The sequence below is a fragment of the Anopheles stephensi genome, chromosome X (genome assembly GCF_013141755.1).
Source record: "Anopheles stephensi strain Indian chromosome X, UCI_ANSTEP_V1.0, whole genome shotgun sequence".
In the NCBI taxonomy this organism is placed as follows: domain Eukaryota; kingdom Metazoa; phylum Arthropoda; class Insecta; order Diptera; family Culicidae; genus Anopheles; species Anopheles stephensi.
In genome coordinates, this window is record NC_050201.1 from 7,351,985 (window position 1) to 7,369,212 (window position 17,228).

General features: G+C 43.5%; 1 protein-coding gene across 4 annotated transcripts in view; it reads right to left on the reverse strand.

Moving 5' to 3' along the window:
• Positions 1 to 5,060: 5,060 nt before the first annotated feature.
• LOC118517376 overlaps positions 5,061 to 17,228 on the reverse strand; it is a 49,682-nt gene continuing 37,514 nt past the window's right edge. For all 4 annotated transcript variants that reach the window (XM_036063395.1, XM_036063397.1, XM_036063398.1 and 1 more), the window contains 4 exons: positions 16,722 to 17,079; positions 12,549 to 12,746; positions 6,101 to 7,173; positions 5,061 to 5,718 (listed from right to left, as the gene is read on the reverse strand). In XM_036063395.1, the coding sequence (XP_035919288.1) occupies positions 6,452 to 7,173; positions 12,549 to 12,746; positions 16,722 to 17,079 (1,278 nt within the window). In that variant the 3' untranslated portion in view covers positions 5,061 to 5,718; positions 6,101 to 6,451. The remainder of the gene's footprint in view (positions 5,719 to 6,100; positions 7,174 to 12,548; positions 12,747 to 16,721; positions 17,080 to 17,228) is intronic.

Here is a 17,228-nt window from a genome sequence, read left to right on the forward strand (position 1 = left end):
CAGGCTAGTCTTCATCATCTTAGTGTTTTAGTCGAGTGTCCGCAGATGCCCGCAGAAGCCAAGGAATTGGAGAGACCAGATGTCAAAGCACGCGCTTCGCATGACACCTTCCAGAGCGATGTTAAACAGTAAACGGGAGAGTCCATCCCCTTGCCTTAGCCTCCGATGAGATTCGAACGATTCCAACATCATGTTAGACACTCTCACCTTCATAGTCACCCTCAACATCCGTACCAGCTCGATCCGATCTATGGTATCCTAGGCTGCCTTGAAGTCGATGAACAGGCTCTAGGCACTTCTGGAGGAGCTGCCGTAGAATGAATATTTAGGCGATCGTGGATTTCCCTCCAAAAAATCCAGCTCGGTAGCCTCCGACGGCGCAAGTCTGCAGAAGAGTATGCGGGACAGGATCTTGTAGACTGTGCCATTCAGGACTGTGACCGGCAAGTTCTCTCCGAGTCCACCTTGAACAGCCCATCGCTGCCAGGTGACTTGTAGGATTTCTTCAAACATATTGACAGGACTTTTGCATCTTAGTTTCGTGTAACGTTTAGCTTCCAGTTTCTAGATCCTAGGTTTCTTAGATCCTAAAGAAATCCTGATGCTCCTTGTAGCAACAAATATCAAACATTTCGGATTAGCTTCCTGTTACTCAAGAAATCTCCAACGTCCGAGCTGACCAAGAATTCTAGACATTGACAACCCTTGCAAAAAGCTACAACACCAACCAAATCAGTAGCGCTAAACCAATGTTATGTTCACTTCAAGAACTCAGCTCTGAACCACTGTGATAGACACTTCATCATAAACAAGCTCTTGAGGCCTCAGCGTGATTATCGTTTCTCCAGCAATGCAATGCAACCCTATCTGCTCATCCAAGAAACAAGAATTGAAACGTTTAAATCCTCTCCGGAATAGCACACGCTTCATTGCTTCAACCTCTTTAAAATAAACGTTTTTGTGGTGGGTTGAGCGAACGCGCCGAGTGAATCTACTTTAAGCAGGCAATTTCCCTAACGCATCACAGTGAAGGAAAAGAATGGGGAGTTTCTGGAGTTGCTTACTGCCACTTTCCTCCCTCCCCCCCCCCTCCCTATCCCCCCCCCCCCCCTCACACACATTTTCCCAGGCTTTCATCCCGAAAAACCAGGGCCGACCGCAAGGGTATACGATTGCAATGACTACAGATTAGATCCTCGGCGCTTACAGGTTGATGCTGCTACTGCCATTCTGTGTACACGAACCATCCCGCGTGGTGAAATTGCCCGCGGGGAAATTAACTCGCGGCCCGTGGAAGAAAGTGCAAAAGCAACTACTACATCCGCTTCCCGCAACAGTCCCACCGGCTTTCGCCGTCCGTTTTTTGTTGTTGTTGCCTTGAGACGATACTAATTTAAGCGTACCGAGCAGATGCTTCCAGAGATGATGGCGAACAAAACAAAACAAAAAAGCAACAGTGCTGCGGTTGAGCGAAGAACAAATAGATAGAAAGCAAAAGTAAAACATTGTTGACGCAAGTTACCACCCCACTGTTGTTGAGGTTTTGTTCTTCCGAGACATTTGAAGCGGTTCTTGATCGGTTGCTTCAAATCATCACTTCCGGGGGGGTTTGTTTTTTTTTCTTGAGCAAAACCGGGACGGCCATCCAAAGCTCCAAGGATCCCAAGGACGCACACACACACACACCGCATTCAGGACACACCTAATGAGCCTTCGGGGCAGCGACAAAGGATAAAGACAAAGCTCACCAGTACCAGCAGCATAGCACAGCCAACGCTGCTGACAGCCCCGGAGGGACCAAAATGGCAAAGCCCCTTGAGATCCGGTAGCCCCGACGAGTCCGGAAAAAACCCGTATGGTCCCCGGTCGTCGGAATTATAGAAGCGAAAATATAGTTTGCCATCTCCCGGCAGGAAGCAATCCCTTGGGGAAACATTCAGGCAGGTTCCTTTCTTGCATTGTGTGTGTGTGGTACAGGTTTTCCATACTGCTACAACGTTTTTCAAAAAAAGACGAAAAAATGGTCCTTTAGCTGTCTTTCCTTTCGGGTACATTTTTTATGGATGTATTAGTTTATATAAGCACACGAAACCATTTTACCATAGGTCGACAATGCTCAATTTACTTCATTAAAATTGTTGCCATTTCTAGCAGCCTTTGTCTCCGTCCGTTTAATCCATCATCAGGAAGTCTTAGGTTTGGAAAATAGTTTTAAGGTTTCCGCTCTCCAAAACACGCCGATACAAGCTGTTTTATTGGCAAAAATCTCAGACTGTATGAAAATAAACAAAAAATGGAAGAAAAATAATTCTCGTCAGTGGTGGAGTTTTCCCGGGAGTAGAATTAAAGCGACATGCTCTCACCGGAGCTCGCTGTTGCGATCCACAGCCGGATCGGAAATGAAGCGACAACTGTCGAACGGTTGAAACGGTTCCAGCGTTCCGGTTCGGTTCACCGTTCGGATAAAATCTACCGAGCGTTTGCGCTGAGCAAAGCTCCGATCGGGATTTTCCCGAAGAAAAGAATACATGGGAGAGAATATAAATCTCAGACAGAACGCGCGCGACAGAGAGAGAGAGAGAGCGAAACATTTTAGGATGATATTTTTTTTGCCATTCATTCTCGACACTCATTGCATTAGGAGGGAAAAGGAGGGCATGAGCGAAAGTAAGTTAAGGATAACTAGGACGAATTGCTCTCGTAACGAGGGACACTCGTATGGTAGGCGGAATGAAAATATCCTTAACGTGTTTCGTCGATTTTTGAGGCAGGTTTAGTCGAGACAACAACCATGGCGCTATGTATGGAAGGATATTTTTTAGATAATCCTTTGTGAGTTTTTGGTACCTGAACCGACCGAGAGAGGGCGCTAGCTATCTGAAGGATATTTTCGATAGCTGTTATACTGAGGGATTTCACCGGAGCGTTACATTATTCAGGACACAAGGAAATGTTTCAAAATGCAGCTCTTGAGGGAGTTTAGTACAATAAGGATTTTTTCATTAAAATGATACGCAAACAAATCCCTGATTTATCCCCGTCTACGAGGATTCTCGTGTGTAATGTGATGGGATCTCCAGAAATTACGGAAATATTGATGAAATGCTGATCTTCTTTACCAGTTGGTCCATGCCACATGTTTCATCCTGCGACGTGATAACGGCTTGTTAAAGCTCCACTCACATTGGTGCGCTTCTGGTAGGCTCAAGAGGCCATCCTATAGCAGTATGAAGTCACCGGAAACTTTCACACCATATGCTTCTCAACCACGTCTTCGCGACTCATCGACACCTGGGTCTAACTATCTAGGGCGACTCGTCAGATCCCAGCCTTTGACCTATCAGGTCAATACTGAATATGATACGATTTGATCCGTCCAGACAAACAATCCATCCACATCGATTCAAATCTTCGCAGCAACAAAGATTGTGGTGTGCCGCATCTAGTCTTCGAATCGCGAAGCATCCAGGACAGCCGGTTCCATCGATCCTCTAAGGTTTTGAGATAATTACTAAAGAGCTCACCCTTCAGACTAATAACCCATTCAAATTACGTGCTTTCAGTCTCCACATTTCCCAAAATCGCTTGAGATCAGCAGAACGGACCCTATGCCAGCTGTATAAATGCATTTTCTCTGTGATTTCTCTCAAAGCTTGAGTGCTTTGCTACGAACTTCGCATGAAATACGTGTCGGTGCTTCGTAGCACGCAAAGTTGAGGTGAAGCTTGAAGCTCTCAAAATTTCCAATCAAAAAAGCACATTCGCTAAATCGAGGATAAGTGAGCTTGTGTTGTTTGAGCCTCAAAGTTTTTGCAAACTCTGTAATACTCAAAAACTTGAATTCGACTTCAAATAATTGATTGTTCAATAGGCTTTTTGTGATTTTCCCAGAGTCCAAAGGCTTTGCTACGAGCTTCACATGACATACATTTCGATGCTTCGTCTCAAACAAAATTTCAAAGCTCATGTAAAGTCGAAAGCTCTACCAATAGAACTTCAAAATTATTGCATACTCCGAAATGTCCAAAAGATTCCAAAAGGTTTCAAGTAGCCATTGGAGAACTGGAAAGCTTCAATATTGCTATATGAAAGGTTCTTATGATTAGCCTTCTGAAATAGAATAAAGAGTAACCTGATGAAATTTTTGCAGTGGCATCAGTTTCTATTATGAAGTGATCAGAGTATAATTCCGTTGGGACCTTTTTCTTATAGATATGACACCCATGTCAGCTGGAGAAAATCAAGTGAAGGATTGCAGAAATTGTAAGCCAAGACTCGCAGATTCATATGTGGTGTAGAATCTCTGTAGAGGCGTTCTGTAGGGATGATTCGTAGAGTGAGGCAATAGCACTGCCGGTCTTCAGAAAGGTAGGTCATTACTTACCAGCTACGGGTAAAATCACGTCACAGTAAGCCAGAAATGGTAGGCTGAGACCTTTCAACGTTGTAGTGCGAAGGAAGAAGAAGAAGAGGAAAGTAGTGAGCTCTGCGTGCGGGGAAGCGGTCTGGGTGGGATTTGGTCTTGCCGTGAGGCAAACCCAATAATTCTTAAAAATACCGGAGCTTAATTATACCTTGGTTTATCCATATCCTCTTAGTCTATTGTACTTTAACTCGACTCGAAGACATAACTAAGCTCGAACTCGAAAAATACAACTCGAGACAGCCCAATATCGAAGCTTCGCAGGATTCCGTAGACTCAAATCAAGAAGAGATTTCTCGCTCCCGATTTTTACGAAAAGCCTTACAAGTTCATGTATTACACAAGTTACATTGCGTACAATCACATTTGAGCCTTTGTAGCTCAAATGCGAAGCCATAGAGCCATTTCGAAAATCAATCCTTATAGTATCGTGGCTGTAGGGAATCCTGAAATTGTAAGGTCCTTCTATTTTTATAGCAAACTGCGATGTATTGTACTATAATCAATGCTTCCTCCCGACTGTATATCCTTGTTCACTTATCCACTCATCAATCTGCACATAAAACACGTTGAACGTTTCTTTCAAATTACTTTAAACGCTCACAGATAAAAAAAATCACACACACACCACTACACATTTCGCGTTCAAAGATTACAAATTAGTTTGGAATACTTTATTGTCTCGCCAGCACCCTTCGCAAACATAAAATGCGATGGCGAATAAATACAATAGAACGGTAAGGCTCCACCACACCCGAACGTCTGGTGGACCCCCCTCTCCACTACGGACCCCACTTACCAAATGGAAATGTTTAAAGTATAAAATCTTACACGTATACACAATTACAGGCCTAGCGTTTACGTTCTGCACCAGTTTTGTTCCGCGTTCATCTTTTTGTTTGGTACTGCGATAAATATACGCACCGTACTAAACACATTTACGACAAAGCTCTACCGCTCTACTCTCGGATGGAACTCTTGGTGAAAGTAGAGGTGAGTGTACTGAAATCGTGTCCTTAAGCGAAAGCGGTAAGGATTGATCGAAACGACAACCGGTTACCGGGACTGATCGACACACCACAAACCACGTATCACGTATTCAAATTGCATGAGTATTTGTGTTGCTGATGAGCCAATGCGCACACCCTACTGTCTACCACAGCTAGAGCGTAACGAGCTACGACAGGTTAGACGGCAGGAGATGAGTATGAAGTAGAGATGGGTGGAAGAGTTTCACCGTCACAAAAACGCTGCGTAGTGTGCTTAGCCGACGACGATCTTGCTGTAGTCGGAGCCTGCCGGGAGAGAATGCGAGAGAAGAAAACACAATCATTAGTAACACTTGCATGATACAAAGGGATCAGATTTAAGGAGAGAGAGAGAGAGAGAGAGTGAGCGAAAACAGTGGCTACTGATCAGCTAACAGAGCGACTAAGGGTGACAGGATTAGCGACAGTGTGAGACTAACGCCTGTGTTAGTGACAGTTGACATTCGCTTTTCTGTTTGGCATGCGTGTTGCAGAAGAAGGTTGAATGAACTTGAGTGAGAGGGTAGAGCGTAGTGGTAGTGAGAATACACGTGGTGAACTGTCAGGCGTCGAGTAGTGGGCGAGTAGTGGTAGTAGTAATAGTAGCAGTGTCACAAGGCTTTTAGTATGTAGAGGTCATGCGATTTACCTGAGTATCGACGATCGTTTTTATCGTTCTGCGCCACGGTTAAGGCACAAGCTCTAAAGCACAAAGCGCACACACACACACGCACGCTCACGCACACATTAGCGCTTGCTAATATTGATTATTAACTAATGGTTCTAAGTCCTTTCTAGATGCTAGAGAACGTGACTAAGTTTTTTTTGGGGATGGCGTACATTTGCAACACCGCTATGCTTCATCATCTCCAACGACGTGCGTGTGTGTGTGTGTGTGTGCGTATGCGTGTGCACAAAGTTGAGTCGTCATCTGTCGTAACTGTAGTAGGAATGCGTCGTTCGATGTCCTGTTTTCGTTTTTGTGCAAAGTCTTTACCGTCTACGTGGCGGTACTCTTCGTCGCGGTGTCGTCGCTTTGGTCAGTGTTCGTGTCCGTCGCTTCATCCGACCGTCGCTTCTGGTGCTGGTGTGACGCGGACGGGTCGGCGATCTCGTACGCAAGCGATTTCTGCACCTCGATCCCGTTGCCGAGATGTTTGGTCAGATCACGCAACTGCTGCTCGTGCACCAGCTCGCCGGAAGATTGCTTGGGCGGAAGCAGCTCGTACGACACACCGCTCGCACTGTGACCAATCTCACGCGAGCCCCAGCCGGTCGGTTTCGAGCCGTGCTGGTGCTTGTCATGACCGCCGTGGTGCTTCAGTGACATCGAGCGGTAGATGTCGTACGAGCTGGGTAGTCCCGGTTCGGTTTCCACGTGCGTGGCGGAGATCAGTTTCGGATAGTGGCCGGTACCGAACGAGGTGGTGATCGAGTGCGAGTGCGTAACGGAATCGATCGGGCCAGCCGGCACACCGTACACCCGGTTCGGTGGCAGGTAGCCGCCCTTGATCGGTTTGAACGGCGGTGGGTTCGAATCGGACGGGATCTCGTACTGCGCAATGACCTTCTTCGGAAACTCGTCCGAATGGTGCGGGATCTTCTGGTTCAGTATTTGGCGCAGTACGTCCGACGCTTCGACCACGTTCGTGTGGCCCTTACCGTACCCAGTCGGGTAGTGATCGTGATGGGAGTCGTCCTGATGATGATGGTGCAGCGATACTGTAGAAAAAAGGGATGAACAGTGACGGAGACGAGTTTTGGTACGGGTTAGTGCTAAGACCTGCCGTTCATCGGTGCCTTGAAGATACAGAGTCTTTGCTAGAGGTGGAGAATCAATCCGGATTACTAATGGAGGAGTTGGAGAGGTTCCTAGCGGCATCCATAGGAATCTTATCGTAGCCCTGATTTTTTTTTGTAACAGAACCAATCTGACTTCCCATACTATTTTTTTCCTGCTCAGGATGGCCATTCGATAGGTTAGAGATCACGAGGGTGACTAAACAATCACCAGTTGTTGTCATATTGTACAAATTGTTCTAACTTCTGGGGAAAGACCTGATGTGTCTTTAGATTAAGCAATCTAATATGCCTCATCTGACCTGACGAAAATCGACATCCTTGGTGACTTCATTGGGGCGGTCTGGTTGTCTGGTTGGAAAGCCAGAAATGGCAGGCCGAGCCCTCTCGAGGTTTTAGTTCCAAGGAAGAAGAAAAAGGAGAGGTGACCTTCTGAAGTAAAAAACTGGATTTGGACCAAAGCAGCAACCCTGTATTGGAGGGTCTCTATATTCAACAAGTCCGTAAGGAACAGATAGGAGCCCAGTTCGCGAACAGATAGGAGCCCAGCGCAACACTTCGAGCGCTACGCCGATTTTATTGATCGGTGATCCAAACTGAAGGAGAGTTATTAATGGACGATATCCTGTCGTATTGGCTCGTTAGCAGCAAAGCCAAACACTCTATTCACGAGTCCCGAATGGCCTACAGGAACTTCATAGGACAGGACGGTAAGAAAGGTCGTGTAGCAAGCGATTCGGTTACACCACGCATGGGTGCGTAACCCATGCTGACATCGTGCCACCGACCAGCGACACCGTAAGGTTGTAATCATTTAAATTACACCCTTTACATCATGCGTTCATATGCCGTGCCGTGTCTGCGTGTCATCATCCGAATTCTCTGCACCGTGCCTTTCGGTGTGGGCTTTCCGAAGCAAACAACACGACCGTTTCCCCGTGCCTTCTGAGCTAATGATTGCTGATCTAGAGAGAGAGCGAGAGTGAGGCGCTTCGAAAGTGAACGTTGGAACGGCTGTAGACGCATGGGACCGACCACATCAGGGGTTGACATTGATCATCAAACAGTGGCTTCTGTTTCGTTGCACGCGAGATTTCTAGAGCGTTGAAAAGCCTCTTGACCAATCGAACCACTGATGTTCGCTGATTTAGAGCTCTTTAAAGATGCACAACTCATACACAGGAGTAGGTGTAGATGCTTCTCCTCCACACGACCACCATCGATCCGTTTGTTTCGGCACGGGTTTGATAGTTTCCAAAATTGATTCACAACCGTTCACCCACACCCTTCCCAGCATGTTTACCAAACAAAGCCACGCTATTCGATGCCATTTGCCATCACAGGTTTTCGCGTGGCAAGTGGTAAGAGCCAGCACCGTCACGACCTCGGCGGTGTACCGCGAACGATATTTAATTGCACCCGCGCTGTCAACCCCACTCCGGCCCACTCCGGCCCGGTCTGTCTGGTGATGTGGTGACCCTCCGGGGGCCAAAAAAAAAAAAAAAAGAAAAGCGAAACGCGTGCAGGCAATGTTTGCATTATCGAGTTGCATGCAGTGGGACGCTCATTAGTTACGACATCGATATGATAAATCGCATCAAAATTCGGATCGCTCGACAGACACTGCCGACTGTCAGTAGATTCAATTACACCCCTGTTTGGGCAACGGCACAACGGATGTTTGTCTGGTGCGGGCTTCGATCGCTCCGAGCTAAAAACGCGTAGTGGAATGGTCACACACACACACGCACAGCCACACATACCACAAAACGTTTAATAGTGTTTAACGAATTTCATAACTGTTGACTCGATTTATCGGTTGAGCGGGTTTGGCTTTATCAAGAACCGATTATGAGGTTAGAGAGTTTGTGGTCGTCCGAAAATCCACCACCCGGTGAATGCATGAGGTACAGACGCTCAAGCAGCACTTTGTACAATGTCATGTTATCATTATCATCGTTTGTTGAAACCGTTTTTGCGATTGTTTCGTAGGAGAAAAAAAATGCATGAATAGCATATCTTATGAGTCGAATCTCATCTGAGGTGTCAGGTTGAAGTATAGAAAGATCTTTAACAATCAAGTGAAAAGTCTAATAAGTACTTTATGGAAAGTAAGAATTCATGGAATAAGAAAAACATTTTAAAATTTCTTTATGTAATTGTAATATAATAAAATAAAATAATAAATTAATTAAAACTAATAAACTACAGGGTTTTCCATATTACATGATTTGAAATGTTCAAATACTGTTCTTTTACATTTTGTATAATTTAATGTTTTTTCTTTAATTTTTTACTAAATTTGCCTTCGTTTCACGAATAAACGGAAAAGCTAAATAAAAAGGTTTTCACAGCTTCTTTAACATCTTCTTACGTGGCTCTCTTCAACCTCGAGAGGTCTTGGCCTGCTCAACCATTGCTGGCTTTCCGTGACTTGAGATTTACCCATAGCTCAATAATCGATCCTGCGTACGGGAAGGCGACCTCTGATAGGATTTGAGCCCCGGTCCTGCCTTGCGAAGACTGGTGCTGGTGTGCTTTCGAATTGGCCACCGGACCTCTCATTCTTTAAGGCTCTCAACAAATTGTTTAAAATTGCATGAACATGAATAAGTACATGACAATATATGCAAAAATTTAAAATGAAATAGAGAAAACCCTGCAATTTCCGATTGCTAACACATTGAAAAGGCGTTATTGAAAACAAAAGTAAAAGCTTGCTAGTGCTGCAATTTTACATCAAAATATTTACTGTGCACAGGAAAATTTGACAAATAATTTAAATAATGTGAATTTTTAATATTCATTCTTTTTGTTGGGAATGCAATTTATGTGTCATGTATAAAAATACATGAAAAGCTTGAGATGCAAACGATGCAAAAAATCATAACAACAATTGTGTACAAAGAACAGTGTGAGCAACTGTAGATAACACATTCCCCCGAAGCAAGTGCAAGCACCGTGCGCTTCCCGTTATTTTAATTTATTTAAAACAATTTAATTGATTTTTCATACGAACCGTTCGGCAACGTTCCAAAGCTAACAAGTCATTGGTAACGCACGTCAGTGCATACGTTCAACAGAGAATAGCCAGCGCGAACAACGCTGTACCGATTATAATTCGACTAATTGAGATGTAATTCTTATCGCTTGCGGCAGAATGCAACAGTACCGAGTGCTTTGCTCTTTTACATTCAGCTGGCCGTCCGTAACCGCAACCGGGTGGCGTATTGGAATTTTATTAAATTGAAACTTTTCAACCCATCTCCACTCATCTAGTGGCAAAGCGGGTTCGCCTGACAATCATTACACAAAATGTCCTATAAAACTATCACGCTGGGGGTTGGCTGTGGTTGTGGTGGTTGATCATTTTTATTACCATCCAACCTGACTCCCCTTTTCATGCTTTATCTCTTTCGGTAGGCAGTTGTTGTTTTTTTTTAAAGTTCAGTCATGGATTTGGTTAAAGCAGTTCGTTTCGGTTCCTCACAAACCGGGATCGCAATTTTTCTACCACACTGTTAATAGGTGGTTAGCGATACTGTACCGCTCTACAACTTCGATATTTTATGTATCATTTGCACAAGGGTGATGAGTTTCATTGTTATGAAAATGAAAAAGAAAAAAAAAACATCAAGCAAACGTTGGGTTGAAAAAGAGCTACAGAAGGACAAAGTTAAAGTGAGACATCTACATAATACGTTAAACTTATGTTTGTTTCTCGATTTTTCACTACTTCTTACTTCTTCTTTTAGTTCGTTTTTATATTACATTTTAATAAATTAATCTATGGTAAAATAAGATAAATTTTTTTCTTAAAGTGTCCCACTTTAACATTCGAATTCCGTATCATTTTGTCTCCTTTTTTTCTTCAAGGTTGCCTCTGCACAGTGATCCAGCTCAGAACATTGAGTGGGCATAGCCTGTTTCACAATTAAACCTTTACGGAAATTTAATCTATTGATATGATGAATGATCATATTAGACAGATAAAGTTAAAGGCCGAAGTGAATAAAATATGTAATTCGGTTAGATAAAGTTCAATTGAACATTTTCAAAATTATATCACTCAGCAATTCCTGTTTTTTGTCTCTATAGATCTACGCTTTGAAACATGTCATGTGGCAAATAATTTTTAAATCGTTTTTTTTATCAATACTGCAACTAGTTTTGATATTTTTAAAATTTCTATAAAATTATTTAAAAGTATATAAAAATTCCAATCCCATGATGTATGATGTATGATGAAAGGACTCAATTTGTAAGCTAGAGCCAACTCATCCATTTTTTTTTAGTCCATCCAAATTAGATACTTACAAAACTCATTGAGAGATAACTTTTTTTTTAATTTTACATGAAATTGTATAATATTTGAGGCATTTTTTCTTAGCTATCAAGCTTTCAAAAAAATAATTTGGTTAAGAAATATCTTTTTAAAAAATATTCCCAATGACCACCCTTGGACCAATGTGCACCCGGCTACACTAAAGTATAGTTGCCGGTTTGGGTCGCAGCTGCAATTCGCATCCTTTGTGATTTCAGTTTTCCCAACCTGTAGCAAATGCTTAAAGCTGTTTAAAATCCATGCAACGAATAACCGGATGTCAGTAGGGGGTGAATTATGCGGTTGGAATAGTTTTGCAATTTTTCTGCATTGTTGCGTTACAAGTTCGGTGGGCCTCTCTTTTTTTCCACCCCATGTTTTCATGTCACCCCGTTCAACACCCCGCCTCCCATACAAGAAACATTAAATTTATTTCATTAATGATCTATTTTTCATTTTTCCACCCCATTTGAGATGCAAGAAACGGAAAAACCAAACCCGCTACAAAACACAAAATGCACACGTACACGCAACCCGGGTATGGGTAAATGATGCGCAAATAATTACGTTTTTTCCTCGCCATCCATTTTTTCCACCACTTTTCCCACCCAACCGGCTTGGTTCGTATGCAAAAAAAAACAAACCCTAACACAGGTTTACTGAAACCAATCATCTGCTTTGCCAGCGTTTAGCGGTGAAGTAGCTTTCCACCCACCGTATGGAAATCGTGCAATTGCCCACCCCAGAAGAAACGAAACAAAAAGGTTGGAAAGAAAATTGTCGTGATGAGACCGTTCGCGATCGTGTGCCGAGCTTTGTTATCGATGAGTCTGAAGAGGAAGGCGATTACACAAAACAAAGCGAAACCGACCGTCGTCCACCAGTCATGGTTGTCCAGAGAGAAAGGGTTGAATGGTTTTTGCTTTCTTGTTTTGGTTTGCTGGTTTGCTTCCAGCACCAGCGCTACACTTACCATCGGACGAGTGGCCGTACTTGCCGGCAGACACGTAGCTACCACCGTGATGATGATGATCGTCCAGATCCGCACCGTACGAGTTGATCGAGGGCGCCTTGTGGGAGCTCTTGGCCGGTGGAATGTAGGACGGTCCGGATGGGCCGCTGTGGCCAGCATCATGACCGTAACTGGTCGGTGCCTCGTAGCTGGTGAAGCCTGAGTAAAAAAATTGGAATAAGAGAAATTTAGTGCAATCGGTTATTGGATGTCTTATTGAGGCGAAGCAATAAAAAAAATTGCCATGCTTATTGCATAATTTTAGGCGTTTTTCTAAACTAAATTGTTATGATTTTATGATATAATATGATCTTTTAATATTATTAAAGACAGAGCTGGGATTCTGATTCGTTTTGATCTGAAAAGAATTAGATGCAGAGGATGGTCGTAAGGAAATGTAGTTTTGTTGTTCAGATTGCATACAAACAGGCGTTTTTGATTTCCGAAGAAAAAGCTGTAAAAAATAGCAAAATAGCTATATATTTAGCTTGGAATTAAAGATAATTCCAAGAAGCAAAATATAAAAATGCTTCTCATGTGCTTAAATGAGATCAAATTTTTCATCAAGTTAATTTGAACTAAAAAATCCAAAAAACAAAAATATTCAAACTTGGAACAATGCCATATTTATACTTAATTTAAACTATTTAAAAAAGCTTGCCTAAAGTTACCTCTGACCTGGGAGCAAAGAAAACGATTAAGAATAAAAAAAAATCTAGCTTCGTAATGCAGATTGCATACCTATAGGCGTTTGTTCGTGTAATTGGGTGTTTTCAAATATTGCTTTGAAGCACATTCCTTCACAGCTTATGACTTGTAAAGAAAAAAATACTTTCACAAGAAACCCATCTCCCTAAGGCCGTGTTAACAATCCCATATTTATCTGTTTCCTTTTTGACAATCTCAAGCCCCAAAACTATTCGGAGGGTTAACATTCCCCCCCTCTTAAGAGATAACATCCAGCCCAAATCTTCAGCCTAATGCAAACTATCCAAACAAGCTTTGCTCTTTCTTTCTGACTCTCCCACTCTTTACCAACCAACTTCCAACTTCCGCAAATATTTCTGGCTCAAAATCAATCGATTTCCGTGTTTTGTCTGTCTTCAAACCTATCAGCGCGCCAGATATAGCCGGCACTGCGAAAATCAAAAGCAATTCCCAGAAAAAGGACAACACCAAAAAGGCTACGGGCAACAATTTACGACCCACAGATAGGTGGAAGAGTGAAGTCTGGAAGTCAATGCCTTAATCGAAAATTTTGTCTCCTCTCGCACACACAAAACGCAACAGATTAGTGACCCACACTGGGTTTGGATGGAAAAGCGTTTTGCTGCCACTGTTGGTGGTGGGTTTCCTTTTCCAGCCCGGCACACCCACAAACTAATGGTGGACACATTTATCTTTCATCCTTTGCTCTAGCGGTTTTTTCCTCTCAATATATTGTCCGCATGTGACTGTGTGTATGTGTGTGTGTGAGGCTAGCAAAATGGTCCCTCCAGGAAGCGTTTTTATGACGACAAAAAAAAACACATACAAACACCAAGGAAACTGTGAGCAGGGGGGAAAAAACAAATACAAAACGGAATATCGGAAACGGGAAATCCAAGCACACGGTTCGGTTTTTGCCAGTTGCTGCCCGTTGAATACATCCTCACTGGGTAGAAGGGAAAATTTTTTGTTTGCTTTCTGTTGCTTCGCTTTGCTTTCCATTCGACTATTTCCGTTTGCTGTTTTCCTTTTGCTGTTGCTGATGCTTCCGAATGTTTGTAAGTTGAAGAAACGCACCCACCCCCACCCCGACGACCCTGAAACATTGGCAAATATCGTCATCATCACGGTTTTGTGATGGTACCCTTGCTTGGATGCGCAGGAGTAAGTAAAAGCAACCGAACCGTCTCTGAAAAGTCGTGAATGGAAAACGGAAATAGTTGACGTTGTTATAGGAATGTTCTTGTTGGTGGGGTAGATATTTTCCTCTTTTTTTTTTGGTCGAAGATTAGTAAGTCTTCCCATCTACCGCACTTTTTTGGGATCCATCTTGGGAATGCTCCGTTTTGACAGGGATTTATTTTGTCGAGACTGGCCATTTTTTTGTATTTTTTTATTGCTTTGGCCTCGAGTACGCAAGTTGGGCGGGAAATTGAAATTATATTTCCTCCTTCGGCACAGAGAGCTTGTGCGAATCATCAGCGAAGCGGTGGGGAAATTGTCAGTCCGGTTGGATCTGAAGGATCGTGAAAAACTGTAAACAATCAAACCTTACCGATCGGTTTGCCGAATGACGAGAGTGATGATATGATTGGATTGTGGCGTACCGAGAACTACCCCAAACGTCAGGGACTAGAGTTGAGGGAAGATGGATGAATTTTCTCCCTCTCCCGCTCTCTGGATAACTCCCGCTGGGTTGCTCCCAATCGACCACCATCACCGACAGCTTCCAATTAATTAGCTAATTAATTATCGTTTCGGAAGATTTTTGGTTTGTTTTCTTGAAGAACGACTTTCGAGCTTTTTCGCGTTAAACAGAACATGCCAGGAGCTTCTACCTATCATTCGCGGAACAGCGAGAAATAATGAGAACTAGCTTGGTGTGCACACGTGATGGAAGCGTTATGGAAGTTATGGATCATATTTGCTCGACTCGACTCGGGTGAAATGCTTTACTTCGAGGGTGGGGAGGTTTTCCAATCGTCCTGGCAAGAGGATATCGTCACTGGGGACTGGCCATATATTACGAAACGCTCGTTGGGAGAGACCTGCACTCGATGATTTGAAGAGGCTCGAAGAATCTGGTAGTGTGGAAATGAGCGATGAACTCTAGCTAGACCTTCCTCTTGTTCTGCTATTTTAGCCTAAGGAGCTTATCAGGTTATGCCTAGACTTATTGATACCATGTAGTTGTTAAGTCAGTCCTCACTACCCTGGTCCAGCCGTATGAAGATCAGCGCCGTTGTTGCCTCCATCACAGGGCCTTAGATCTTACGATATGGCAAAGAAGCTATAGTCAAATTTGAATTTGACTGATTGATTCAGCGATATATGTCTGAATATGACTCTCACATATGCCTGTATGTGAATCTCAACTAACTCTAAGCGGTATCTTCAATATTGCGGGCATATGAACTTGAACTCTAGATTTGAAGGTGCTGTGCAAACATAAATCGTTTTAGCACATACTCAACAAAATTTTGGGACTGTTCATCAATGATTTTTATCACCTGTTTTTGTAGTAGACACAATACGGTAGCTTCTTGTTCAGAATATCTCCGTGATCCGAAGCTCAAATCCTATCTAGACCGTTCTCCCATAGTGAAGACTAACTATACAACAATGTGCTATCTATAAGTCTAGTAAGTCAGCAATAGCAGGCTTAACCTAAACGGTTGTTAGGCCAATAAAGAAGAGGAAGAAGATCTTCAAGATCAAGGACCTCACAAGCCTGGTTCACATTTTAGCCCAAAGGCTTAAGGCTTTCGGAGATATAAACTCAGCACGCATAATCTGTCAAAAGAGATGCTTAAATGCGTTTGAAGAGTATCACAGTCAAGAGCAGTCTTGACAGGAAGTGCATCGGCAGATTAGTTTCATGAACCAGACGTGAAGTTTTATTGCCATTTGCTTATCAAGCTCAACAAGGATAAGTTTGACCCACAGAATATGTTAGGAACTAAGATATAAAACCTCATTATGTCTGTGTGACGTAATTAGTGGACAACACCCTAGATACTTCCCAATGCGCCGTACCTCAATGTCTCCAGGACATAACGATAGCGTACAAAACTGTTCTTAGCTCGACGGATAGTGGGAAGAGGAAGTTTGCAATAATTTGCATCGCTTGTCGCACAAATCCATCCAGCCGGAAGACGATAGCAGCTTCCGCGTTGGATGAGAAATGGTGTGAAAACAATTCTCTTACCAACCCACGTTCCCAGTGAAGGATGGAAGGCATAAAATATTACTTATAAACAAACGATACGAACTGCTCTGCAAGCGAAGCATTCGATTTTACGTGCAATCGAAAGGAAATGGTAAAGCGTCTTTTATTACCGGAGGTTCGGTTGACTGGCGGACGAAACCCGTTTTTTCCCTCAGATGCTTCCCGCCAAAACAACGCGCGAGCCTAAATGTACTTACTTTCACCCGACGAATCACCGTGATGGTGGCCCGATGACGAGGACGACGAAGATGACGATCCGGACAGCCCGGACAGCGCCGATGAGGAGGATGAAAGGATGCCGGTCAGCTTCGCGAACGGATGGGACGAATGCTTCGGTGGGATGAGATGGGCGGACAGGGCGATCTTTTTGCCCACCCCGGTAACGGCATCACCGCCGGAAGCGATCAATTTGCCCGCACCGCTCACCAGATAGCCCGAACCCTTGATCAGCTGACCCTTGATCGCGGTCACGCCACCGGTGATGGCTTTCACCGCCTGGAAGAGCGTGTTCAGGATCGATTTCTTCAGCGACCAACCGTCAAAGTGTGAGTCCTCCTGCAATGGGGTGAGATGATGATAGACAATTAGCATTCGAATTGCGTTTGTGCGTGAAGAAATAGAAGCAAGAAAGGTTTTGCATTGGAAGAAAGATTCCACAATTGATTTGATTCTTGAAGCGAAAGATAAATCCCTTTTGGTAAACA